General features: G+C 40.2%; 1 protein-coding gene across 1 annotated transcript in view; it reads left to right on the forward strand.

Annotated features, from left to right (window-relative positions):
- Positions 1-26,498, forward strand: part of Cog7 (conserved oligomeric Golgi complex subunit 7) — a 57,020-nt gene extending 30,522 nt beyond the window's left edge. Inside the window, exons 10-16 of the mRNA XM_071657440.1 lie at positions 9,448-9,548; positions 10,935-11,103; positions 15,633-15,803; positions 19,320-19,522; positions 21,256-21,365; positions 22,409-22,557; positions 26,147-26,498. Of these exons, the coding sequence (XP_071513541.1) occupies positions 9,448-9,548; positions 10,935-11,103; positions 15,633-15,803; positions 19,320-19,522; positions 21,256-21,365; positions 22,409-22,557; positions 26,147-26,319 (1,076 nt within the window). The 3' untranslated portion in view covers positions 26,320-26,498. The remainder of the gene's footprint in view (positions 1-9,447; positions 9,549-10,934; positions 11,104-15,632; positions 15,804-19,319; positions 19,523-21,255; positions 21,366-22,408; positions 22,558-26,146) is intronic.
- Positions 26,499-27,496: the final 998 nt, after the last annotated feature.

Raw genomic sequence — 27,496 nt, forward strand, 5'->3', positions numbered from 1 at the left:
GAGCATCTCTATCAACTCTGTCATATGCCTTCTCCAGATCTATAAATGCTACATACAAATCCATTTGCTTTTCTAAGTATTTCTCACATACATTCTTCAAAGCAAACACCTGATCCACACTTCCTCTACCTCTTCTGAAACCACACTGCTCTTCCCCAATTTGATGCTCTGTACATGCCTTCACCCTCTCAATCAATACCCTCCCATATAATTTACCAGGAATACTCAACAAACTTATGCCTCTGTAATTTGAGCACTCACTCTTATCCCCTTTGCCTTTGTACAATGGCACTACGCACGCATTCCGCCAATCCTCAGGCACCTCACCATGAATCATCATACATACATTGAATAACCTTACCAACCAGTCAACAATACAGTCACCCCCTTTTTTAATAAATTCCACTGCAATACCATCCAAACCTGCTGCCTTGCCGGCTTTCATCTTCCGCAAAGCTTTTACTACCTCTTCTCTGTTTACCAAATCATTTTCCCCAACCCTCTCACTTTGCACACCACCTCGACCAAAACACCCTATATCTGCCACTCTATCATCAAACACATTCAACAAACCTTCAAAATACTCACTCCATCTCCTTCTCACATCACCACTACTTGTTATCACCTCCCCATTAGCCTCCTTCACTGAAGTCCCCATTTGCTCCCTTGTCTTACGCACTTTATTTACCTCCTTCCAGAACATCTTTTTATTCTCCCTAAAATTTAATGATACTCTCTCACTCCAACTCTCATTTGCCCTCTTTTTCACCTCTTGCACCTTTCTCTTGACCTCCTGTCTCTTTCTTTTATACATCTCCCACTCATTTGCATTTTTTCCCTGCAAGAACCATCCAAATGCCTCTCTCTTCTCTTTCACTAATAATCTTACTTCTTCATCCCACCACTCACTACCCTTTCTAATCAACCCACTTCCCATGCTTCTCATGCCACAAGCATCTTTTGCGCAAGCCATCACTGCTTCCCTAAATACATCCAATTCCTCCCCCACTCCCCTTACCTCCTTTGTTCTCACCTTTTTCCATTCTGTACTCAGTCTCTCCTGGTACTTCCTCACACAAGTCTCCTTCCCAAGCTCACTTACTCTCACCACCCTCTTCCCCCCAACATTCTCTCTTCTTTTCTGAAAACCCATACAAATCTTCGCCTTCGCCTCCACAAGATAATGATCAGACATCCCTCCGGTTGCACCTCTCAGCACATTAACATCCAGAAGTCTCTCCTTCGCACGCCTGTCAATTAACACATAATCCAATAACGCTCTCTGGCCATCTCTCCTACTTACATACGTATACTTATGTATATCTCGCTTTTTAAACCAGGTATTCCTAATCACCAGTCCTTTTTCAGCACATAAATCTACATGCACTTCACCATTTCTATTTACAACACTGAACACCCCATGTATACCAATTATTCCCTCAACTGCCACATTACTCACCTTTGCATTCAAATCAACCATCACTATAACCCGGTCTTGTGCATCAAAACCACTAACACACTCATTCAGCTGCTCCCAAAACACATGCCTCTCATGATCTTTCTTCTCATGCCCAGGTGCATATGCACCAATAATCACCCATCTCTCTCCATCAACTTTCAGTTTTACCCATATTAATCTAGAATTTACTTTCTTACATTCTATCACATAGTCCCACAACTCCTGTTTCAGGAGTAGTGCTACTCCTTCCCTTGCTCTTGTCCTCTCACTAACCCCAGACTTTACTCCCAAGATATTCCCAAACCACTCTTCCCCTTTACCCTTGAGCTTCGTTTCACTCAGAGCCAAAATATCCAGGTTCCTTTCCTCAAAGATACTACCTATCTCTCCTTTTTTCACATCTTGGTTTCATGCACACACATTTAGACACCCCAATCTGAGCCTACGAGGGGGATGAGCACTCCCTGCGTGACTCCTTCTGTTTCCCATTTTAGAAAGTTAAAATACAAGGAGGGGAGGATTTTTGGCCCCCCGCTCCCGTCCCCTTTAGTCGCCTTCTACGACACGTGAGGAATGCGTGGGAATATATATATATATATTTTTTTTTTTTTTTTTTTTTTTTTTTTTTATACTTTGTCGCTGTCTCCCGCGTTTGCGAGGTAGCGCAAGGAAACAGACGAAAGAAATGGCCCAACCCCCCCCCCATACACATGTACATACACACGTCCACACACGCAAATATACATACCTACACAGCTTTCCATGGTTTACCCCAGACGCTTCACATGCCTTGCTTCAATCCACTGACAGCACGTCAACCCCTGTATACCACATGACTCCAATTCACTCTATTTCTTGCCCTCCTTTCACCCTCCTGCATGTTCAGGCCCCGATCACACAAAATCTTTTTCACTCCATCTTTCCACCTCCAATTTGGTCTCCCTCTTCTCCTCGTTCCCTCCACCTCCGACACATATATCCTCTTGGTCAATCTCTCCTCACTCATTCTCTCCATGTGCCCAAACCATTTCAAAACACCCTCTTCTGCTCTCTCAACCACGCTCTTTTTATTTCCACACATCTCTCTTACCCTTACGTTACTTACTCGATCAAACCACCTCACACCACACATTGTCCTCAAACATCTCATTTCCAGCACATCCATCCTCCTGCGCACATCTCTATCCATAGCCCACGCCTCGCAACCATACAACATTGTTGGAACCACTATTCCCTCAAACATACCCATTTTTGCTTTCCGAGATAATGTTCTCGACTTCCACACATTTTTCAAGGCTCCCAAAATTTTCGCCCCCTCCCCCACCCTATGATCCACTTCCGCTTCCATGGTTCCATCCGCTGACAGATCCACTCCCAGATATCTAAAACACTTCACTTCCTCCAGTTTTTCTCCATTCAAACTCACCTCCCAATTGACTTGACCCTCACCCCTACTGTACCTAATAACCTTGCTCTTATTCACATTTACTCTCAACTTTCTTCTTCCACACACTTTACCAAACTCAGTCACCAGCTTCTGCAGTTTCTCACATGAATCAGCCACCAGCGCTGTATCATCAGCGAACAACAACTGACTCACTTCCCAAGCTCTCTCATCCCCAACAGACTTCATACTTGCCCCTCTTTCCAGGACTCTTGCATTTACCTCCCTTACAACCCCATCCATAAACAAATTAAACAACCATGGAGACATCACACACCCCTGCCGCAAACCTACATTCACTGAGAACCAATCACTTTCCTCTCTTCCTACACGTACACATGCCTTACATCCTCGATAAAAACTTTTCACTGCTTCTAACAACTTGCCTCCCACACCATATATTCTTAATACCTTCCACAGAGCATCTCTATCAACTCTATCATATGCCTTCTCCAGATCCATAAATGCTACATACAAATCCATTTGCTTTTCTAAGTATTTCTCACATACATTCTTCAAAGCAAACACCTGATCCACACATCCTCTACCACTTCTGAAACCGCACTGCTCTTCCCCAATCTGATGCTCTGTACATGCCTTCACCCTCTCAATCAATACCCTCCCATATAATTTACCAGGAATACTCAACAAACTTATACCTCTGTAATTTGAGCACTCACTCTTATCCCCTTTGCCTTTGTACAATGGCACTATGCACGCATTCCGCCAATCCTCAGGCACCTCACCATGAGTCATACATACATTAAATAACCTTACCAACCAGTCAACAATACAGTCACCCCCTTTCTTAATAAATTCCAGTGCAATACCATCCAAACCTGCTGCCTTGCCGTCTTTCATCTTCCGCAAAGCTCCCACTACCTCTTCTCTGTTTACCAAATCACCCTCCCTAACCCTCTCACTCTGCACACCACCCCGACCAAAACACCCTATATCTGCCACTCTGTCATCAGACACATTCAACAAACCTTCAAAATACTCATTCCATCTCCTTCTCACATCACCGCTACTTGTTATCACCTCCCCATTTACGCCCTTCACTGAAGTTCCCATTTGCTCCCTTGTCTTACGCACCCTATTTACCTCCTTCCAGAACATCTTTTTATTCTCCCTAAAATTTACTGATAGTCTCTCACCCCAACTCTCATTTGCCCTTTTTTTCACCTCTTGCACCTTTCTCTTGACCTCCTGTCTCTTTCTTTTATACTTCTCCCACTCAATTGCATTTTTTCCCTGCAAACATCGTCCAAATGCCTCTCTCTTCTCTTTCACTAATACTCTTACTTCTTCATCCCACCACTCACTACCCTTTCTAAACAGCCCACCTCCCACTCTTCTCATGCCACAAGCATCTTTTGCGCAATCCATCACTGATTCCCTAAATACATCCCATTCCTCCCCCACTCCCCTTACTTCCATTGTTCTCACCTTTTTCCATTCTGTACACAGTCTCTCCTGGTACTTCCCCACACAGGTCTCCTTCCCAAGCTCACTTACTCTCACCACCTTCTTCACCCCAACATTCACTCCTCTTTTCTGAAAACCCATACTAATCTTCACCTTAGCCTCCACAAGATAATGATCAGACATCCCTCCAGTTGCACCTCTCAGCACATTAACATCCAAAAGTCTCTCTTTCGCACGCCTGTCAATTAACACGTAATCCAATAACGCTCTCTGGCCATCTCTCCTACTTACATAAGTATACTTATGTATATCTCGCTTTTTAAACCAGGTATTCCCAATCATCAGTCCTTTTTCAGCACATAAATCTACAAGCTCTTCACCATTTCCATTTACAACACTGAACACCCCATGCATACCAATTATTCCCTCAACTGCCACATTACTCACCTTTGCATTCAAATCACCCATCACTATAACCCGGTCTCGTGCATCAAAACCGCTAACACACTCATTTAGCTGCTCCCAAAACACTTGCCTCTCATGATCTTTCTTCTCATGCCCAGGTGCATATGCACCAATAATCACCCACCTCTCTCCATCAACTTTCAATTTTACCCATATTAATCAAGAATTTACTTTCTTACATTCTATCACATACTCCCACAACTCCTGTTTCAGGAGTATTGCTACTCCTTCCCTTGCTCTTGTCCTCTCACTAACCCCTGACTTCACTCCCCAGACATATATCTTTTTCTTTTCTTTCAAACTATTCGCCATTTCCCGCGTTAGCGAGGTAGCGTTAAGAACAGAGAACTGGACCTTTAAGGGAAATCCTCACCTGGCCCCCTTCTCTATTCCTTCTTTTGGAAAAAAAAAAAAAAGAATAATGAGAGGGGAGGATTTCCAGCCCCCCGCTCCCTCCCCTTTTAGTCGCCTTCTACGACACGCAGGGAATACGTGGGAAGTATTCTTTCTCCCCTATCCCCAGAGATACCCCAGTTTTTCTCCATTCAAACTTACCTCCCAATTGACTTGACCTTCAACCCTACTTTACCTAATAACCTTGCTCTTATTCACATTTACTCTCAACTTTCTTCTTTCACACACTTTACCAAACTCAGTCACCAGCTTCTGCAGTTTCTCACATGAATCAGCCACCAGCGCTGTATCATCAGCGAACAACAACTGACTCACTTCCCAAGCTCTCTCATCCACAACAGACTGCATACTTCTCCCTCTTTCCAAAACTCTTGCATTCACCTCCCTAACAACCCCATCCATAAACAAATTAAAAAACCATGGAGACATCACACACCCCTGTCGCAAACCTACATTCACTGAGAACCAATCACTTTCCTCTCTTCCTACACGTACACAAGCCTTACATCCTCGATACACACTTTTCACTGCTTCTAACAACTTGCCTCCCACACCATATATTCTTAATACCTTCCACAGAGCATCTCTATCAACTCTATCATATGCCTTCTCCAGATCCATAAATGCTACATACAAATCCATTTGCTTTTCTAAGTATTTCTCACATACATTCTTCAAAGCAAACACCTGATCCACACATCCTCTACCACTTCTGAAACCACACTGCTCTTCCCCAATCTGATGCTCTGTACATGCCTTCACCCTCTCAATCAATACCCTCCCATATGATTTCCCAGGAATAGTCAACAAACTTATACCTCTGTAATTTGAGCATTCACCTTTGTGCATAAGACAAGGGAACAAATGGGAACTTCAGTGAAGGGGGCTAATGGGGAGGTGATAACAAGTAGTGATGATGTGAGAAGGAGATGGAGTGAGTATTTTGAAGGTTTGTTGAATATGTTTGATGATAGAGTGGCAGATATAGGGTGTTTTGGTCGAGGTGGTGTGCAAAGTGAGAGGATTAGGGAAAATGATTTGGTAAACAGAGAAGAGGTAGTAAAAGCGTTGAGGAAGATGAAAGCCAGCAAGGCAGCGGGTTTGGATGGTATTGCTGTGGAATTTATCAAAAATGGGGGTGACTGTATTGTTGACCGGTTGGTAAGGTTATTTAATGTATGTATGACTCATGGTGAGGTGCCTGAGGATTGGCGGAATGCTTGCATAGTGCCATTATACAAAGGCAAAGGGAACATATATATATATATATATATATATATATATATATATATATATATATATATATATATATATATATGTATGTATCCCTGGGGATAGGGGAGAAAGAATACTTCCCACGTATTCCCTGCGTGTCGTAGAAGGCGACTAAAAGGGAAGAGAGCGGGGGGCTGGAAATCCTCCCCTCATTTTTTTTTTTAATTTTCCAAAAGAAGGAACAGAGAAGGAGGCCAGGTGAGGATATTCCCTCAAAGGCCCAGTCCTCTGTTCTTAACGCTACCTCGCTAATGCGGGAAATGGTGAATGGTATGAAAGAAAGAAAGAAAGATATATATATGTATATATATATAAAATAAAAAGAGCGTGGTTGAGAGAGCAGAAGAGGGTGTTTTGAAATGGTTTGGGCACATGGAGAGAATGAGTGAGGAAAGATTGACCAAGAGGATATATGTGTCGGAGGTGGAGGGAACGAGGAGAAGAGGGAGACCAAATTGGAGGTAGAAAGATGGAGTGAAAAAGATTTTGTGTGATCGGGGCCTGAACATGCAGGAGGGTGAAAGGAGGGCAAGGAATAGAGTGAATTGGAGCGATGTGGTATACCGGGGTTGACGTGCTGTCAGTGGATTGAATCAAGGCATGTGAAGCGTCTGGGGTAAACCATGGAAAGCTGTGTAGGTATGTATATTTGCGTGTGTGGACGTATGTATATACATGTGTATTGGGGGGGTTGGGCCATTTCTTTCGTCTGTTTCCTTGCGCTACCTCGCAAACACGGGAGACAGCGACAAAGTATAAAAAAAAAAAAAAAAAATATATATATATATATATATATATATATATATATATATATATATATATATATATATATATTTCTCACATACATTCTTCAAATACTTAGAAAAGCAAATGGATTTGTATGTAGCATTTATGGATCTGGAGAAGGCATATGATAGAGTTGATAGAGATGCTCTGTGGAAGGTATTAAGAATATATGGTGTGGGAGGCAAGTTGTTAGAAGCAGTGAAAAGTTTTTATCGAGGATGTAAGGCATGTGTACGTGTAGGAAGAGAGGAAAGTGATTGGTTCTCAGTAAATGTAGGTTTGCGGCAGGGGTGTGTGATGTCTCCATGGTTGTTTAATTTGTTTATGGATGGGGTTGTTAGGGAGGTAAATGCAAGAGTCTTGGAAAGAGGGGCAAGTATGAAGTCTGTTGGGGATGAGAGAGCTTGGGAAGTGAGTCAGTTGTTGTTCGCTGATGATACAGCGCTGGTGGCGGATTCATGTGAGAAACTGCAGAAGCTGGTGACGGAGTTTGGTAAAGTGTGTGGAAGAAGAAAGTTAAGAGTAAATGTGAATAAGAGCAAGGTTATTAGGTACAGTAGGGTTGAGGGTCAAGTCAATTGGGAGGTGAGTTTGAATGGAGAAAAACTGGAGGAAGTGAAGTGTTTTAGATATCTGGGAGTGGATCTGTCAGCGGATGGAACCATGGAAGCGGAAGTGGATCATAGGGTGGGGGAGGGGGCGAAAATTTTGGGAGCCTTGAAAAATGTGTGGAAGTCGAGAACATTATCCCGGAAAGCAAAAATGGGTATGTTTGAAGGAATAGTAGTTCCAACAATGTTGTATGGTTGCGAAGCGTGGGCTATGGATAGAGTTGTGCGCAGGAGAATGGATGTGCTGGAAATGAGATGTTTGAGGACAATGTGTGGTGTGAGGTGGTTTGATCGAGTAAGTAACGTAAGGGTAAGAGAGATGTGTGGAAATAAAAAGAGCGTGGTTGAGAGAGCAGAAGAGGGTGTTTTGAAATGGTTTGGGCACATGGAGAGAATGAGTGAGGAAAGATTGACCAAGAGGATATATGTGTCGGAGGTGGAGGGAACGAGGAGAAGAGGGAGACCAAATTGGAGGTGGAGAGATGGAGTGAAAAGGATTTTGTGTGATCGGGGCCTGAACATGCAGGAGGGTGAAAGGAGGGCAAGGAATAGAGTGAATTGGAGCGATGTGGTATACAGTGGTTGACGTGCTGTCAGTGGATTGAATCAAGGCATGTGAAGCGTCCGGGGTAAACCATGGAAAGCTGTGTAGGTATGTATATTTGCGTGTGTGGACGTGTGTATGTACATGTGTGTGGGGGGGGTTGGGCCATTTCTTTCGTCTGTTTCCTTGCGCTACCTCGCAAACGCGGGAGACAGCGACAAAGTATAAAAAAAAAAAAAAAAAAAATATATATATATATATATATATATATATATATATAAATGTATATATACACATATAGACAGCTAAAAAGTATAATAGATAAAATAAATTTATTTCATATTTATTTTACTTAAACATCGTCTCCTGCGTTAGGGAGGTAGCGCTAGGAAACAGACAAAAGAATGGCCCAACCCATCCACATACACATGGATATACATAAAGGCTCACACATGCACATATACATGCCAATACATTTCAACGTATACATACATGTACATACACAGACATATACATACATACACATGTACATATTCATACTTGCTGTGTTCATCCATTTCCGTCGCCACCCCATCACACATGAAATAGCATCCCCCCAACATTTGCTGGACAGATTGATATCCTAAGATTATCGTACACATCACTGTCTCAGTTACATTCTTCCTGTATCTTAGTGGTACAGGTTATATCTCTTTAATCTCAATGTTGGGACCTGGTGACTGCTGGACCACAGAAAATGCCAGAAGACAGAAATTGACTTCTTTAAAGCTCTCAGGTGAGGACTCTTGCCAATTTCCATCAGCTTGGTTTTATGTGTTCCTGCAGCATTGCTACAGCCAAGAATTTTTACCCTATATTTAGAATCCTTACCCTTTGATGGAGACTCATCAGTGTCTTGGGCAAGGAAGGTTTTTCGTGCCATATGTCACCAATGCAGGGCAGATTTATCCGCAATATACACTTGTTTTGGGGCTATAAGGAAATAACAGGACTGTAATTATTGTACTTTCATTTCTTACAGACATTGTGAAGAGTGACATGGCGGAAATGTTGCGCAGACTGCGTGAATATTGTAGCAAATTATCCAGTCAGGCTGAAATTGCAGCTGGTAGATGTGTGCAAGTAAGAAACCTCTTTGGTGTTTGATTGAGGCATTTGACTGTGTATTTTATTTATTTTGTTTATTTTGCTTTGTCACTGTCTCCCGCGTTAGCGAGGTAGTGCAAGGAAACAGACGAAAGAATGGCCCAACCCACCCACATACACATGTATATACATACACGTCCACACACGCAAATATACATACCTATACATCTCAATGTACACATATATATACACACACAGACATATACATATATACACATGTACATAATTCATACTGTCTGCCTTTATTTATTCCCATCGCCACCTCACCACACATGGAATAACAACCCCCTCCCCCCTCATGTGTGCAAGGTAGCGCTAGGAAAAGACAACAAAGGCCCCATTCGTTCACACTCAGTCTCTAGCTGTCATGTAATAATGCACTGAAACCACAGATCCCTTTCCACATCCAGGCCCCACACAACTTTCCATGGTTTACCCCAGACGCTTCACATGCCCTGGTTCAATCCATTGACAGCACGTCGACCCTGGTATACCACATCGTTCCAGTTCACTCTATTCCTTGCACGCCTTTCATCCTCCTGCATGTTCAGGCCCCGATCACTCAAAATCTTTTTCACTCCAGTTTCCACCTTTAATTTGACTATGTATATTCTTTTATTGATATTTTTCTGATTAAGTTATACTTTACCCATTTACAATTTTGAAAAATGTTTTGAATGTAAATTCATATCAGTTGGTACATCAACATATCAACCAGATTAGTATGCTAACCACTGGGGTTATTTTCCTGGAAGGCTGCATAATTGACTAGGTTTCATTACCAATTAAAAAGATTTGAAAGTTTTTGAAGATATTCTTGTTTTAATGCGCATAGGGGAGAAAGAACACTTCCCACGTATTCCCTGCATGTCGTAGAAGGCTACTAAAAGGGGAGGGAGCGGGAGGCTGGAAATCCTCCCCTCTCATTTTTTAATTTTCCAAAAGAGGAACAAAGGGGGCCAAGTGAGGATTTTTCCTCAAAGGCTCAGTCCTCTGTTCTTAACGCTACCTCGCTAATGTGGGAAATGGTGAATAGTGTGAAAAAAACATCAAATGTCCATTTTGATATGACAGATTATAGTAAACATGCCACTCACTTATCTAAAGATGTGTATATTGAATGTTCATTTTACAAATATATTTTTTATGTGGCATATTACGTTAAGTGAGCCAGTGCTGCAGATTGATTATTACAGACAGTTAAAAGAATGTTTTTTATCTGTAGCATAAAGTGCAAAACTTTAGGTGTAACTGACTCTCTAGTTCTTAATTTCACTAATTGAGAAGGGCAGAAAATTGCATAATTTCATACCTTTCAAAATTCTTTCAGGATTATTATGATATTTTTATTTCACTCAACAGCTAACAGGTGGATGGACCTTTCCAGCTCTAATAGCTGCGTTAGCCACATATATAGAACAGTTTACTAGTCGACTAGCCCAGGCTGCTCGGCATATTGAAAAACAGAAAGCCTCCATTACTGATGATTGGACTGTATTTACAACTTGTCTTAACCTCATACAAGCTGCAGGTGAGAAGTTATATGTATATTTATGTGAAGTTATATGAAGTGTTGTTAGCTTAAAAATATGTGCACATAGGACATGTATAACATGTTCAAGTTTATGTGCTGATCTGTAGCATGACCCTTCCCTTTAGTCACTCAACCCCTGCCTTTGATGATCATATTTCTTACATGACCTTCTCACCTAACCCTAATCTGACGAGTTTATGGTTGAAGGCAAGCAAATGTGAATATATATGTATATTTTATTTATTTATATATATATATATATATATATATATTTTTTTTTTTTTTTTTTTTTTTTTAAACTATTCGCCATTTTCCGCATTAGCGAGGTAGCGTTAAGAACAGAGGACTGGGCCTTTTTTGGAATATCCTCACCTGGCCCCCTCTGTTCCTTCTTTTGGAAAATTAAAAAAAAAAAACGAGAGGGGAGGATTTCCAGCCCCCCGCTCCCTCCCCTTTTAGTCTCCTTCTACGACACGCAGGGAATACGTGGGAAGTATTCTTAATCCCCTATCCCCAGGGATAATATATATATATATATATATATATATATATATATATATATATATATATATATATATATATATATATATATATATATATTTTTTTTTTTTTTTTTTTTTTTTTTATCCTTTGTCGCTGTCTCCCGCGTTTGCGAGGTAGCGCAAGGAAACAGACGAAAGAAATGGCCCAACCCCCCCCCCATACACATGTACATACACACATCCACACACGCAAATATACATACCTACACAGCTTTCCATGGTTTACCCCAGACGCTTCACATGCCTTGATTCAATCCACTGACAGCACGTCAACCCCTGTATACCACATCGCTCCAATTCACTCTATTCCTTGCCCTCCTTTCACCCTCCTGCATGTTCAGGCCCCGATCACACAAAATCTTTTTCACTCCATCTTTCCACCTCCAATTTGGTCTCCCTCTTCTCCTCGTTCCCTCCACCTCCGACACATATATCCTCTTGGTCAATCTTTCCTCACTCATTCTCTCCATGTGCCCAAACCATTTCAAAACACCCTCTTCTGCTCTCTCAACCACGCTCTTTTTATTTCCACACATTACGTTACTTACTCGATCAAACCACCTCACACCACACATTGTCCTCAAACATCTCATTTCCAGCACATCCATCCTCCTGCGCACAACTCTATCCATAGCCCACGCCTCGCAACCATACAGCATTGTTGGAACCACTATTCCTTCAAACATACCCATTTTTGCTTTCCGAGATAATGTTCTCGACTTCCACACATTTTTCAAGGCTCCCAAAATTTTCGCCCCCTCCCCCACCCTATGATCCACTTCCGCTTCCATGGTTCCATGGAAGGTATGTATATTTGCGTGTGTGGACGTATGTATATACATGTGTATGGGGGTGGGTTGGGCCATTTCTTTCGTCTGTTTCCTTGCGCTACCTCGGAAACGCGGGAGACAGCGACAAAGCAAAAAAAAAAAAAAAAAAAATATATATATATATATATATATATATATATATATATATATATATATATATATATATATAGGGAGCAGGAGGCTGGAAATCCTCCCCTCTCTTTTTTTTTTCTTTTTTTTAATTTTCCAAAAGAAGGAACAGAGGGGGGGCCAGGTGTGGATATTCCACAAAGGCCCAGTCCTCTGTTCTTAACGCTACCTCGCTAATGCGGGAAACGGCGGATAGTTTAAAAGAAAAAGAAAAAGATATATATATATATATATATATATATATATATATATATATATATATATATATATATATATATATATCTTTTCTTTCAAACTATATTTATGTATATATACACACAGTTTAACTTTCTAAAAGGGGAAACAAAAGGAGCCATGCAGGGAGTGCTCATACTCCTCGAAGGCTCAGATTGGGGTGTCTAAATGCGTGTGGATGTAACCAAGATGAGAAAAAAGGAGAAATAGGTAGAGTGTTTGAGGAAAGGAACCTGGATGTTTTGGCTCTGAGTGAAACGAAGCTCAAGGGTAAAGGGGAAGATTGGTTTTGTAATGTTTTGAAAGTAAAGCCAGGGGTTAGTGAGAGGACAAGAGCAAAGGAAGGAGTAGCACTACTCCTGAAACAGGAGTTGTGGGAGTATGTGATAGAGTGTATGAAAGTAAACTCTAGATTGATATGGGTAAGACTGAAAGTGGATGGAGAGAGATGAGTGATTATTGGTGCATATGCTCCGGGTCATGAGAAGAAAGATCATGAGAGGAAAGTGTTTTGGGAGCAGCTGAATGAGTTTGTTAGTAGTTTTGATGCACAAGATTGGGTAATAGTGATGGGTTATTTGAATGCAAAGGCGAGTAATGTGGCAGTTAAGGGAATGATTGGTGTACATAGGGTGTTCAGTGTTATAAATGGAAATGGTGAAGGGCTTGTAGATTTGTGTGCTGAAAAAGGACTGGTGATTGGGAATACCTGCTTTAAAAAGAGAGATATACATAATTACACGTGTATAAGTAGGAGAGATGGACAAAGAGCATTATTAGATTATGTGTTAATTGATAGGCGCATGAAAGAGAGACTTTTGGATGTTAATGTGCTGAGAGGTGCAACTGGAGAGATGTTCGATCATTATCTTGTGGAGGCGAAGGTGAAGATTTGTAGAGGTTTTCAGAAAAGAAGAGAATGTTGGGGTGAAGAAAGTGGTGAGAGTAAGTGAGCTTGGGAAGGAGACTTGTGTAAGGAAGTACCAGGAGAGACTGAGTGCAGAATGGAAAAAGGTGAGAGCAAAGGACGTAAGGGGAGTGGGGGAGGAATGGGATGTATTTTGGGAAGCAGTGATGGCTTGTGCAAAAGATGCTTGTGGCATGAGAAGCGTGGGAGGTGGGCAAATTAGAAAGGGTAGTGTGTGGTGGGATGAAGATGTAAGATTATTAGTGAAAGAGAAGAGAGAGGCATTTGGACAAGTTTTGTAGGGAAATAGTGCAAATGAGTGGGAATGTATAAAAGAAAGAGGCAAGAGGTCAAGAGAAAGGTGCAAGAGGTGTAAAAGAGGGCAAATGAGAGTCAGGGTGAGAGAGTATCATTAGATTTTAGGGAGAATAAAAAGACGTTTTCGAAGGAGGTAAATAAAGTGTGTAAGACAAGAGAACAAATTGGAACATTGGTGAAGGGGGCTAATGGGGAGGTGATAACAAGTAGTGGTGATGTGAGAAGGAGATGGAGTGAGTATTTTGAAGGTTTGTTGAATGTGTTAGATGATAGAGTGGCAGATATAGGGTGTTTTGGTCGAGGTGGTGTGCGAAATGAGGCTCACGGAGAATGATTTTGTAAACAGAAAAGAGGTAGTGAAAGCTGGCAAGGCGGCAGGTTTGGATGGTATTGCAGTGGAATTTATCAAAAAGGGTGACTGTGTTGTTGACTGGTTGATGAGGATATTCAGTGTATATATGGATCATGGTGAAGTGCCTGAGGATTAGCAGAATGGAAGGATAGTGCCATTGTACAAAGGCAAAGGGGATAAAGGTGAGTGTTCAAATTACAGAGGTATAAGTTTGTTGAGTATTCTTGGGAAATTATATGGGAGAGTATTGAATTATATGGGAGAGTATTGATGGAGAGGGTGAAGGCATGTACAAAGCATCAGATTGGGGAAGAGCAGTGTGGTTTCAGAAGTGGTAGAGGATGTGTGGATCAGGTGTTTGCTTTGAAGAATGTATGTGAGAAATACTTAGAAAAGCAAATGGATTTGTATGTAGCATTTATGGATCTGGAGAAGGCATATGATAGAGTTGATAGAGATACTCAGTGGAAGGTATTAAGAATATATGGTGTGGGAGGCAAGCACTTTCCTGGTATACTTAACAGACTTATTCCACTATAATTGCCACATACATTCTTAGCACCTTTTTAATTGAAGATAGGATCAATGATGGCCTTTACCCAATCCTCAGGCACAGCCTTCTGTTCCCATGCTGTATTACATATCAGATGCATCCACTCTATCACACTTACTCCTCCATGCTTCTACATTTCAGCTGTAATCCCCTCCACACCAGTTGGTTAGCATACACCATATTTCTAAATATGGTGTATGGAACATCTGAATCCATTACATGATGCGTTAAAAGGATTTTATGATAGAAATAATGCAGTGAGAGTGGTCATGCCTTAAAACTAGTCATGTGTAAAAGAAGTAAGAACATCTGTGTACTATTGCAAACTTTTTGAATGAATGACATGTCATTGCAACTAAACATCTAGCAGTGTAACCTTTTCATTATATGAACAGGATGATGTATTTGATACATGTTTCTCATAAAGGAATGAAATCATCTTTTAAGGACTGTGTCATGTAAGAAGTTGGGTGAAGTTATGTCAGACAGCCATTTGAGACATAGTAATGTGGAATGATAAAGTTACTTATAGCTCATTTGCTTTCTTTTCTTTACTGCTTAGAATTGAAACAGAATCTTTCGTAGGATCCCATGATAATCAATTCTAAGTATGCAAATGGATGTGATATTGGTTAATTTCTTATTTTTGTTTCTTTACTAGGAGAGTTGGTTATGGCAGTTGATGGCATGGAACATTCACTGGCCACATTATTCACAAATGCTGCTGCTAAGTTTACATGGGAACCTGTCACACCATTTACTACTACTCCAGATCTTCTTTTGTCAACACAAGGGGTGTTTAACTTAAAAAAGTTGATTGTGAAAGTCGTTGGTAAGTGAAAAAGGTTTAAACAAGTGAGGGGAGTGGGTGAGAAATGGGAGTTACTTAGGGAAGCAGTGCCGACACATTATTCACAAATGCTGCTGCTAAGTTTACATGGGAACCTGTCACACCATTTACTACCACTCCAGATCTTCTTTTGTCAACACAAGGAGTGTTTAACTTAAAAAAGTTGATTGTGAAAGTCGTTGGTAAGTGAAAAAGGTTTAAACAAGTGAGGGGAGTGGGTGAGAAATGGGAGTTACTTAGGGAAGCAGTGCTGACATTTGTGAGAAAAGTCTGAGGCATACAGAAGGTGGGAATTTGAGAAAGTATAGTGAGTGTTGGAATGATGAAATCAATTTGTTAGTAAAAGAGAAGAGAGAGATGTATGGGCATGCTAGTGAAAGAGAAGAGAGAGGTGTATGGGCATTACTTACAGGGAAGTAGTGTGAGTGATTGGGAGATTTACAAGAGAAAGTAATAGGAGGTGAAGAGGAAGATGCAGGGGCTGAAAAAGAGAGCTAGTGAGTGATTGTCAGCAAATTTCAGTGAGAATAAGAAAATGTTTTGAGAAAGTATAGTGAGTGTTGGAATGATGAAATCAATTTGTTAGTAAAAGAGAAGAGAGAGATGTATGGGCATGCTAGTGAAAGAGAAGAGAGAGGTGTATGGGCATTACTTACAGGGAAGTAGTGTGAGTGATTGGGAGATTTACAAGAGAAAGTAATAGGAGGTGAAGAGGAAGATGCAGGGGCTGAAAAAGAGAGCTAGTGAGTGATTGTCAGCAAATTTCAGTGAGAATAAGAAAATGTTTTGGAAAGTTGATAGTGTGAGAAAATCAAGAGAACCTATGGGAACATCAATGAAGGGACCAAATGGAGAAGTGCACTAGGCAGAGATGAGGTGTAGAATAGGTGGAGCATGAACTCTGCAGGATTATTGAATTTGTTTCGTGATACAGTGGCAGATGTGGGGTGTTTGGGTCAGGGAGGTATGCAAAGTGAGAGAGTCATAGCAAGTAGTTTGATAAAAAGAAAAGAGGTGTTGAAAGCCTTGGGTAAGGTGGCATATGTCATTGCAGCTGGTGTGGATGGTATTGCAGTTGAATTTCTTAATAAGGGGATGACTGTGCTGTTGATTAATACTTTTCTTTCTTTCATGGATGTTTGCTATCTCTTGCACAAGAGGGGTAATGTCATGAAAAGATGACTGAGCCATAGAGAAACAGTTCCCTATTATCCACTTCCTCTGTTTCTTCTTTTGGAACAAAATACAGGAGGAGAGGATTTCCAGTCCCCCACTCCTACTCCTTTTAGTCACGTGCAACATACAGGAGGTGCATGTGTGGTATTCTTTCTACCTTATTCCCAGTGACAAGTCTAATACTTTGGCAAGTTTTTCACATAGATAAAGAAAAGCAGTGGCCTGAGAATATGATCCTGCAGTGTGCCACTGATTCCTTCAACATATTTCAAGAAGGCTCCCCTGGCTTGTGCATCGTATCCTTCCTCCAAGATGATACTCTTTCCATTGAAGTAGTCTGCCTCGTATTCTTTTCTTTAGATCCAACTTCTTTGTCAGCCTCCTTAGTTGCTGTATTGTCAGTTGCATTCTGGCAGTCCAGTTATAAAATCCAGCCAACATTTTCGTATGTAGAAAACAGAGCTCTCATAGAAATCTGAGAGATTTGTTACATTTGATCTTTCACTTAACCCATGATTTCTCTCAGATAATTTCCCTTTTGCAGTTGTGATTTTTTGGCTTTTTGGATATCTTTTCCAGTACTTTACAGACCACTCTCATGAGAAAGACCAGCCCATAGGTCAGCACATACTTCTGATCTTTTGTAAAGATATGATGTTTGCCCACTTTCATTCCCTTGGCACTTTATCTTCTCCAGTAACATCTTTAACAAAATTGCAGGTGGTTTGTCAGTAAATATGGAGAAATTTCAATAAGAACATGTACTTGATATGGGTCAAGACCCTGTAATATTCTGTTTATGACCTTTCTATTGCTTTTCAACACATCCTTCCCAGTCCATCACTTTGGTGTTGGGGCCATAGTACCTTCCACAGTTAAAACACTTTTAAGCCTGTTAATTAGTTCCTTATATATCTTTACAGCTTACAACATCCTCCAATCAGAAGTCCAGCGAACACTGAAGCTGAATGCTTACTCAGAAGTCAACCTCACCAAGCTCTTCGGAAGTCTAATGATGAAACCCCAGTTCAGAGTTTCTTGAATCAAGGCTACAGAAAATTTAGCACTGTTAGAGGATCATATGATGGTTAACATTCCCCTCCCCCCCCCTCCATATGTGGTCCAGTCATTTATTTATTGTTACTTTCTTTCATTGTTCCGTTGCATCTCAATCTTCTCTCATCTGTTTCGGTCATCGCACATACTTAAGAAGGTCTTCCGTTTTATTGTTGATATATTATTTATCTATCTTATCTCTGGGGAAAGGGGAGAAAGAATACTTCCCATGTATTCCCTGCGTGTCGTAGAAGGCGACTAAAAGGGGAGGGAGCGGGTGGCTGGAAAGCCTTCCCTCTCGTTTATTTTTAATTTTCCAAAAGAAGGAACAGAGAAGGGGGTCAGGTGAGGATATTCCTCTAAGGCTCAGTCCTCTGTTCTTAACGCTATCTTGCTAACGCGGGAAATGGCGAATAGTATGAAAAAAAAAATCTTTACAGCAACCTCAGCAGCAGTGTTACCTGACTTTGACTGCTTGAGATTACACAGAGTGAAAATTCACCTTTAGTGAGTCTGTATCATTGGGAATACAGTCTCACCAAAGATCTTCTCAACATAAGAGTTTACATTTCCCAGATACTAGAAGTAGTGCAGATTTTGGTTGCAGAACCCATCAGAAAGGTCCTGGGTAACAGCAGAACTCTTTCATAGCAATTTGTCCTGGGATAATTATAAACGAATTGATAAATCAGTAGCACTTCCCCATGAATCCCAAAGCTTCTCACTTTATTTATGAATAGATAAATCAGTAGTGCTTCCCTATGAATCCCAAAATTTCTCACTTCCCTTATGACCTTTGCATCATTGGTTAGTCATTTACAAAGAAGGATAGTAATGGACCCACTACAGAACCCTGCAATACTTGCTTTACTGGTGACCTCAACCCATTTTGAGAAAGCTCCTCTCACATGTATCCTTCCATTAAGATGAAATAATCTTTCTTCGTCTGTCGTCTGTCTAACTTGAGTATGCGTGTTTGGTAAATGATAATGTCTTGCCTCTGTATATTTGATTTGCAGTTGATATCTTAATTCAGTTTGTGGAAAATTTGTCTGATAGAGTAGCTTTGATTCTCATTTCTGTATTACACTGCTTACATACATTTTCTGCATGAATATAAGTGATGGTCAGCATAAAGAGCATACCATCATAATTATTTTGATGGGGTATATCAGTTCCTTTTATGAATGTTTGGTGGGTGGAGGCACAGTCGAGAGTTACCCATTGGGATTTTTATGTAGTAATACATAATGTGATTTCTACTAGATGAAGATGGCCGACTTCTAGAGAACAGCATGACAGAATCACAGGCTCAGTGTCAGAGCACAGTGGAGGCTGCTCTTCACACAATCATGAGTCCCATATCATCTCAGCTAACTGCCCTGCCTGATTTACCTACTTGGAACTCACGCCAGGGAGCTGCAACTAGCCTCTCTCTCTCTTTCTCTCCACAAGAGTATATTACACAGGTATTTTTGGAAAACTATTTGAAAGTTCTCTAGTATATATGACTATGTTTCTGTGCAGCATTGCTAGTGAAATACAATATGATGCAAAAGTTCTTGCTCTGATTTATGCATTTATTGCAGTATTTTTAACCAAACAGTGGCCTTCGTCACATGATCTGATAAAGGGTGGCAGCCATGCCTTTGTTTAGATATTCAGCATTTTCATTGTACCATTAGTAACGTATAAAGATTTCTTTCTTTGCCAGCTAGATTTGAGTAAGAATTCAGCTATTCTCTGTACCCTTACAGTTCCAATCATTAGTGCACATTTGCTTATCCCTCAAGTCATGTGTAGTTACCTTATGGAAAGTATGTAGATTGTTGGATGACTTAAGAGATAAAGAGGAATGTTTATCATATTCATAAGCTAGAAAGTGAAGAGATATAATTGGTGAAATGTGAAGAAATAAGTGACTTATCAAGAGGTTTAAGTGGCAGTAAAGGGAAGGGAGGCCAGCACAGGATCCCTCCACCTGTGTCCTCAACATTTTCATATTGGGGTATTACAGAACAGATGCACCTAGTTTTTTCTCTTTTTAATCCTAGGGTAGTGAAGGACTTTAATGTCATTTATAGAATAGTATTAAATGTATCTTTTAGAGTGCTATATCTCTATCTGTGTCTCTGAAACCTGTTCCCAACTGGAAGTCCCTCAAGGGGATTGCCACAGCAATAGAGTCTCCATAGCTTTTGAACTCCATTGCCACTTTTTAGCCTTTAGTGCCTCACCCTTAACAGGCCAGTGGCAACTCTAGCACAGTGTTTGCAGAGGCTCCTTACCACCTAATATTCTTATTGACTGTTTCTATCTAATGCTCCTGCCTAATGTTCCTACCTACTTCTATCTATTTCTCCTACCATTTTGCCAAAAGGCAGGGCTAGCGCATGGTGCACACAGCAGGAAAATCTAGAGTTACAAAGAATGAGCTGTGTGAGTTAAGTTTTGTCAAGTATTATGTATGACAAGGAGAGATTATATGTTTGTGGACAGAATGCTAGTAGTCCATGTGTGGGTGAGGCAGAAAGAAAAGACAGATACCTGGGTCAGAGGAGTGCAACTTGACAGCCGCTGAAGTGCTGGCTCACTACACAAGCCACCACTAACCTTCATGACACCCAGGCAGGTAGTACTAGTATTATCCATGGTATTTACCACTAATGCTATGCTTGTGTATGAATTAATAGTAGAATGTGATACAAAGAGACAGGAGCTCCATATCATTCCTCTGTATCTCAAGGTGAGAAAGTGTGGCTATAGATGTACTGGGCAAATCCCTCTCCTCCCAGTCTTTTATTGTGTATATGTAGTGTAACATTTTTAAAGATACTCATGCTATTCACCACCAACATTCTGCCACTATAAGAAATCAGAGTAGAATGTATACCAAGATCAAGAGAAAGAGAGAAACAAAACCTCCATATCCTCCCCTCTTATCTCACGCTATCAGACTTTTCAGTCACACCCTCTCCCTTAGCTTACTCGACATCTCACCAAGCAAGTACTGTAAGTAGATTTTCTTTTGGTATTGCTTTCCAATCTATCAACTCATAAGGTGAAAGAATTTCTAGCAAGTCCAGTCATCAAGGAGTTAATGAAAGACTCAGTACAGCATTCGTGGAAACGTTTATTTTTGTTGTATTAGAAATTTTTTTTCGTTGATTTTTGCTCAGTACTGTCTATTCTTTCTCCACAGATAGGACAGTACCTGATGACCTTACCTCAACACCTTGAACCCCTCCTTGTCAACCACAGTCCTGCTCTGAACCGTGCTTTGCAGGAAGCTAATACTTCATGTAGTGCAGGGTGGGTATATCATTTGTTTTATAGTGGATTCATTCATATAGTTCTTACTATATATAATGCATTATGAATTACGAGGTTTTCAACATTATGCATCAGTTCTGTGATTAGATTCAGATTTCATAGAAATTATAGTTTTACCTTTATTCTTTGCTGGTTTGACATACAAAAGATTGAGAGACAAAAGATCTTCCCTTATGTTATTGGAGTGCAAACCTCTCCAGTGTATGGGTTTTATGGAGAGAATTTTTATTACATTTGTAGAGTTGAGATATTTTTCTCCTTAACTTCTTGTTGCTGAGAGATGTACACATGTTACTGTCTGGGAGCCCCTTAAACCGTAGTAGTACTAAATTTTTTTTTACTCACCAATATTATATTTCTATGACTACTAAGTTTTCCCTGGCATTCTTCCTTACACGGACCATAGCTATTTACCTACCTCCCAGATGATAATAGCGAACCTAGCACCATCTCCGAAAGAGGTTGCCTGCACCTCAGAAGACCTTCAACAAACACACAAGACACACATACCTTGCATAAAAATCAGGGAATGGGCCGCCAGCAGGCAAAGGTCCATGTCGGACCAAGCAGAAGTCTGACGATCTTGAAAGAAAAAAAATCAAGCATAGAGGGGCATGGTTATGGGGAGAATTAATTATATATGAGTAAGGTGAGGATTCTAGTACCATATAGGAAATGACGGATGAGAAGTGTAGGTTGATAAAGTGACAAGAAGCGAGATGGCCAGATAAAGCAAGGGAAGATGTAGGTGCAGTTACGCTTAGACCCTTAGACTCATGTGAAAATGCTTTGATTTATTGTAATTGTGATTTTTTGAGATATTACTTGTTTTTGCTTGAATTTTGATTTGGAAATTAGATAATGATTAAACATATTTTTTCCTGGATTTCGTATGAAATTATTTTCATTTTAAGTGTGTTTATCATCTAAGAGGTTCTTATTGTAAAGATGGTCAAGATTCCAGTACCTTAGGTTTCTAGTATTTATTCACTGTTTTCTTTTGTACTTTCTTGAAACCATAGTGGCCGAGTGGTGAGTGAGAGTGAAGTCAGTGCTGCAGATTTCCTGATCAACAGTGTTGGTCAAAATACTTGCAGACTCTACACTGATGCCATCCTCAAAATTCCTGACATAAGCACATCAATGATCACACAACTCACCACAGATATTGGTAAGTTTTTGTTTATATCTTTATGGTCAAATATATCCTTCTTGTATACTCCTTTGTTTATCCTACTGGATTATTAAAAGTAAAAGTTACAAGACATTTCTTGTAGCTTATTAGCATTTTGTATGACTTTTTAAAAGTACTTTGTTTAGCATGATTGTTTTTACCAAATTTTTATTTTGGCTCTTTATCTTTCACCAGACTTTCCACATATTATATTTTATAGACACATTTTATTCACCAACTTTATATAAAAGATCAAAGTTTATATTCAGAGACCAAAATGGATAGAATGGAGAAAACGACTTTAATCAGCAAGCAGCCTACCAGTAAGATTACTTTCCTTTCATGAAGTCCCAGGTAAACTGAACTGTTAATTACCAGCTGAATTTCCTTTTTTTCTGATGCTGTGTACATGATGTTTGGACCACATTCAAAAGTTTTACATCCTGTGTAGTAATGTAGGCCATATAGTTTTTGAAATATTGTTTTCTTGTTTGCCATGTTATATCTGGGCAGATGTTTTTCTGCTCATTAACAAGTTCTGTATATAAAGTAATCCTTTTTAGCTGGCTGACCAAGGATTGTCAGGCTTGGCTGTTAATTGGTACTGGTAAAGTTCTATGACATAGCAAGAGAAGCTCAGTATGCTGAATAGGTTGTTTTTATGCTTGAATGCCATTTCTTACATTATTGACAGGAAAAGGTGAAGAATGTCCTCATTTGTTAACATCAACTCCCTGTGTATCATGTATAATGCACAAAGACTAGTACCTCCCATCCACAACCAGGCTCCACAGACTTTGCTGCAGTTTTCCTGGACCACCTCTCATTCCTTGGTTCCGACCAATGACAGCACATTTTCCCTTTTATACCATATTTTCTCCAATTATCTCTATCTTGTGCTCCCTCACCCTCTAAATGTTTAGACCTGACTTCTGAAAACCTGTTTCACTCCATCCTTCCCTCTCTTGTTTGGTTTCTCCCTTCTTGCTGTCTCCACATCTGATGTATATACTGTTCTTTCTTTGTCAACTTCTTACTCATCCTCTTTATGTCCAGACCATTTCAGCACACCTCCTTCAGCTCTCAACCATACTCTTCTCACTTTCATATCTCTCTCCAACCCTATCATTTTTTGCTTGATGAACCTCCTCACACCACATGATATCTTTAAACATTATATTTCCAAGAAGGCCACCCTAGTCTACACTTTGTCATCTTGGACCCAAGACTTGCATATATACAACACTGCTGGGACTGCTGTACCATCACACATACCCATCTTTGCCCTCACAGATGGTAAACCCCGTCTCCACATATTCTTCAACTTGTCCAGGACCTATGCTCATTCATCCATCTTATGGTTCACTTCAACTCCCATGGTTCCATTTGTTTTTATGTCCACTCCCAATTATCAAAAACACTTCAGGACCTCCAAGATCTCTCTCTTTAAACTCACACTCACCTTGGATCTTGGTTAAGAGCAAGAGGATTGTTAGATTGCTTATGTAATGCCATTGTTTAAAGGACAGAGCAATGAAAGTGAATGTTCAGATGTATGAGTTTTGTTGAGTATACCTGGTAAGTTGTATGAAACATTGGTAATTGAGAGGGTGATGACATGCATAGAGCACCAGATTAGGGAGGAACAGTGAGGTTAGAGGAGTGGTAGAGGGTGTGTGGATCCGGTGTTTGCTTTGAAGATTTTGTGCAAGAATGATCTCTTTATGGATCTGGAGAAAGCATATGACAGGATTGATAGAGATACTTCATGGAAAGTGTTAAGAAGGTATGGTGTGGGAGGAGAGCTATTAGGAACACTAAGGAGTTTTTATTAATGGAGCAAGGCTTGTGTATGAGTAGGAAGAGAAGAGGATGAGTGGTCCCACTTGAAGGAGGGTCTGTAACAGGGATGTGTAATATGTCACCATGGGTGTTTATGAATGGGTTGGTGAGGGAGATGAATGCAAGGGTTTTGGGGAGAGGGGTAGGTCTACAGTCTGTCAAGGGTAGAGAGGCATAGGTGATGAGTCCGTTACTTTTTGCTGATGACATGGTGCTGGTGGTACATTCGAGTGAGAAACTGCAAAAGTTGGTATTTGAGGTTGGAAGAGTATGTGAAAAGAAAAAGTTGAGAGTAAAAGTGAATAAAAGCAAGAGAGAGGTTATGCTAGTAGTGATGATAACAATGCTAGTGACTTTCGTAATGTCAGTAATGATGATAGCGATAATAATGACCTTCAAGGCGAAGGTCGGTCTGCAGCAGGAGTGTGTAATGTCAGATTGGTTATGTTATTTGTATATGGATGAGCTGTTAAGGGAAATGAATGCAAGGATCTCGGAGAGAGAAGCAGGTATTAGACTGCTGGAGTTGGGGGTGCTTGGGCGATGAGTCAGTTGTTTTCTGATGTTATGGTACTGTTGGCAGATTCGAGTGAGTTAGAAGCTGATGTCTGAGTTTGGAGAGTATACAGGAGAAAGTTGAGTAAATGTGATTGATAGCAAGGTTATAAGGCTTAGCAGTGAAAAGATAAAGATTATTTGGTGTGTAAGTTTGAATTGAAAGAACTTTGAGAAAGTGGAGTATTTTAGATGTCTGGGTGTGGATATGGTAGCAAATAAATCCATGGGAGCCAAAGTAAGACCTTGGGGGTGGGTGGGAATGCAAAGGCCTTAGGTGCATTAAAAAATATGTGGAAGAAGAGTTCGGTCTTTAAGGGCAAAGATGGGTACATTTGATGGCATTGTAGTCCTATTGGTGCTGTATGGATGTAAAGCAGGGGCCTTAGACAAACAAAAATGTAAAAGATAGTGTGAATGTGTTGGAAATTATGTGCATTAAAGAATATGTGGAAAAAGAGTTCGGTCTTTAAGGGCAAAGATGGGTACATTTGATGGCATTGTAGTCCTGTCGGTGCTGTATGGATGTAAAGCAGGGGCCTTAGACAGAAATGTAAAAGATAGTGTGAATGTGTTGGAAATTATTGAATTGGAAATAATAGGGTAAGAGAGAGTATGGTAGTAAGAGGAGTATGCATGAGTGAGTTGTAGAGGGTGTGCAGAAATGATTCGGACATATGGAGACAATAAGTGAGGAAGGGATGACTAAGAGGATATGCATCTCAGAAGTGGAAGGAAGTGGGGGAAACCAAGGAGGAGGTGGAAAGATGGAGTGTAATATACTTTAAAGGCTTGGGGCTAGAACATATAGGAGGCTGTGAGATTTGCAAATGGATAAAGCGATTGGAGCAATGTGATTTAATGGGGACATTGTGCTGTCAGTGGACTGTACCAGAGCATATGAATTGGTCAGGGGAAACCATGAAGAGGTCAGTAGGGTCTGATTGTGGTTAGGGAACTCTGGCTTTAGTGCATTACATGACAGCTGAAGTGTGGATTTGAGCAAATGAGGCCATTTCTAATTCTCTTCTTGGTGCTACCTAACTGTGGGAAATGGCAGACATCTATGAAAAGATTTATATAATGTATTTGACCGTGTTTTCTATGCAATGAATGAATGAAGATAAACTATGATGTGTAATGCCATTGGTATCAATTGTAAGAGCTTAATAAAATTTTGTTTTTGCAGATTATATCTGTAATATCTTGGAGGATCTAGGAGTGAGCACCTGTGAGCCACTGGATAAACTTAACAGTCTTTTGAAAGCTCCAGCAGATCAGTATTGGAAAATTGCACCTGGCAACAATCCGAGGTTAATTGCTGCTGTTCGACAGATGAGAAACATCCCTGTACAGTCATGAAACAACATAATTTCTTTTGTGTTTGTATGTGTGTCTGTGTGTGTTTGTGTTACAGAAAGTACTATGTTTATACAATATTTGAAAGTTTCCTTACCCAAAATATAAACAAAATTAATCCAGCATTTCCCATGATTATGTCAACTTGCAACAAAGTATTCAATAAAGTTTGAATGAATTAACATGTTTGATATTTATGATCCAGTTTTTTCACAATTTCGCATAGGTATCATACTTGATGATAAGAGAAAATTCAAATATAGTAGACACATTCATATGAATCGTAATGTTGGTTCATATAAATTAAATATTTTTGTTAATGAAAAAATTTTGAAAATGTTTCCCTGAACATAGGTTAACCTGATTTTGTAACTAAAGAGAGGTGAGGTCATCAAGGGTGACCTTTGCCTTAATCCCCTTCACCTGCTTCTTTATTTATTTGCCTGCCCTACCCAGTGTAGGCTGGTATATTCTGGTTCTCTCAGTCTGTCCTCAGTCTTGACAATGTAGATTATATGAAAGCACTTGACACTATCTTATGTTTCCTTGTCATTTTATCTATATCTTATCCACACTTGCTACTTGTATACGTTATTCATATGGATATATGTTCTCAAAAGACTGAACCAGGGCATGTAAAGCAGTGGTAGCAAACTATGGTAAGGTCTGTTGGGCCTGGTTGTGGAGAGGGAGCTGTTGTTTAGGTGCATGGCACATGACAGCTGGAGAATAAATGTGAGCAAATATGGTATTTCTCCATATGTTCTTCGTTTATCCTGACCACTTCACAAGTCTTGGTTCAGTTCATTTACAGCATGTCAATCTCTGTATGCCACATCTTTCCAGTTCACTCTATCCCATGCACGCTCTTCACCTTCCAAAATGTTCAAGCCCCAGTTCCTTCAAATCTTTTTCACTCCATCCTTCCACCTCTAGTTTGATCCCCATTTTCCTTATTCCCTCCACTTTTGATATGTATATACATTATTATTATTATTATTATCATCATTTTGCTTTGTCGCTGTTTCCCGCGTTGGCGAGGTAGCGCAAGGAAACAGACGAAAGAATGGCCCAACCCACCCACATACACATGTATATACATACAAGTCCACACACGCAAATATACATACCTATACATCTCAACGTATACATATATATACACACACAGACCTATACATAA

The sequence above is a fragment of the Panulirus ornatus genome, chromosome 64 (genome assembly GCF_036320965.1).
Source record: "Panulirus ornatus isolate Po-2019 chromosome 64, ASM3632096v1, whole genome shotgun sequence".
Lineage (NCBI taxonomy): Eukaryota > Metazoa > Arthropoda > Malacostraca > Decapoda > Palinuridae > Panulirus > Panulirus ornatus.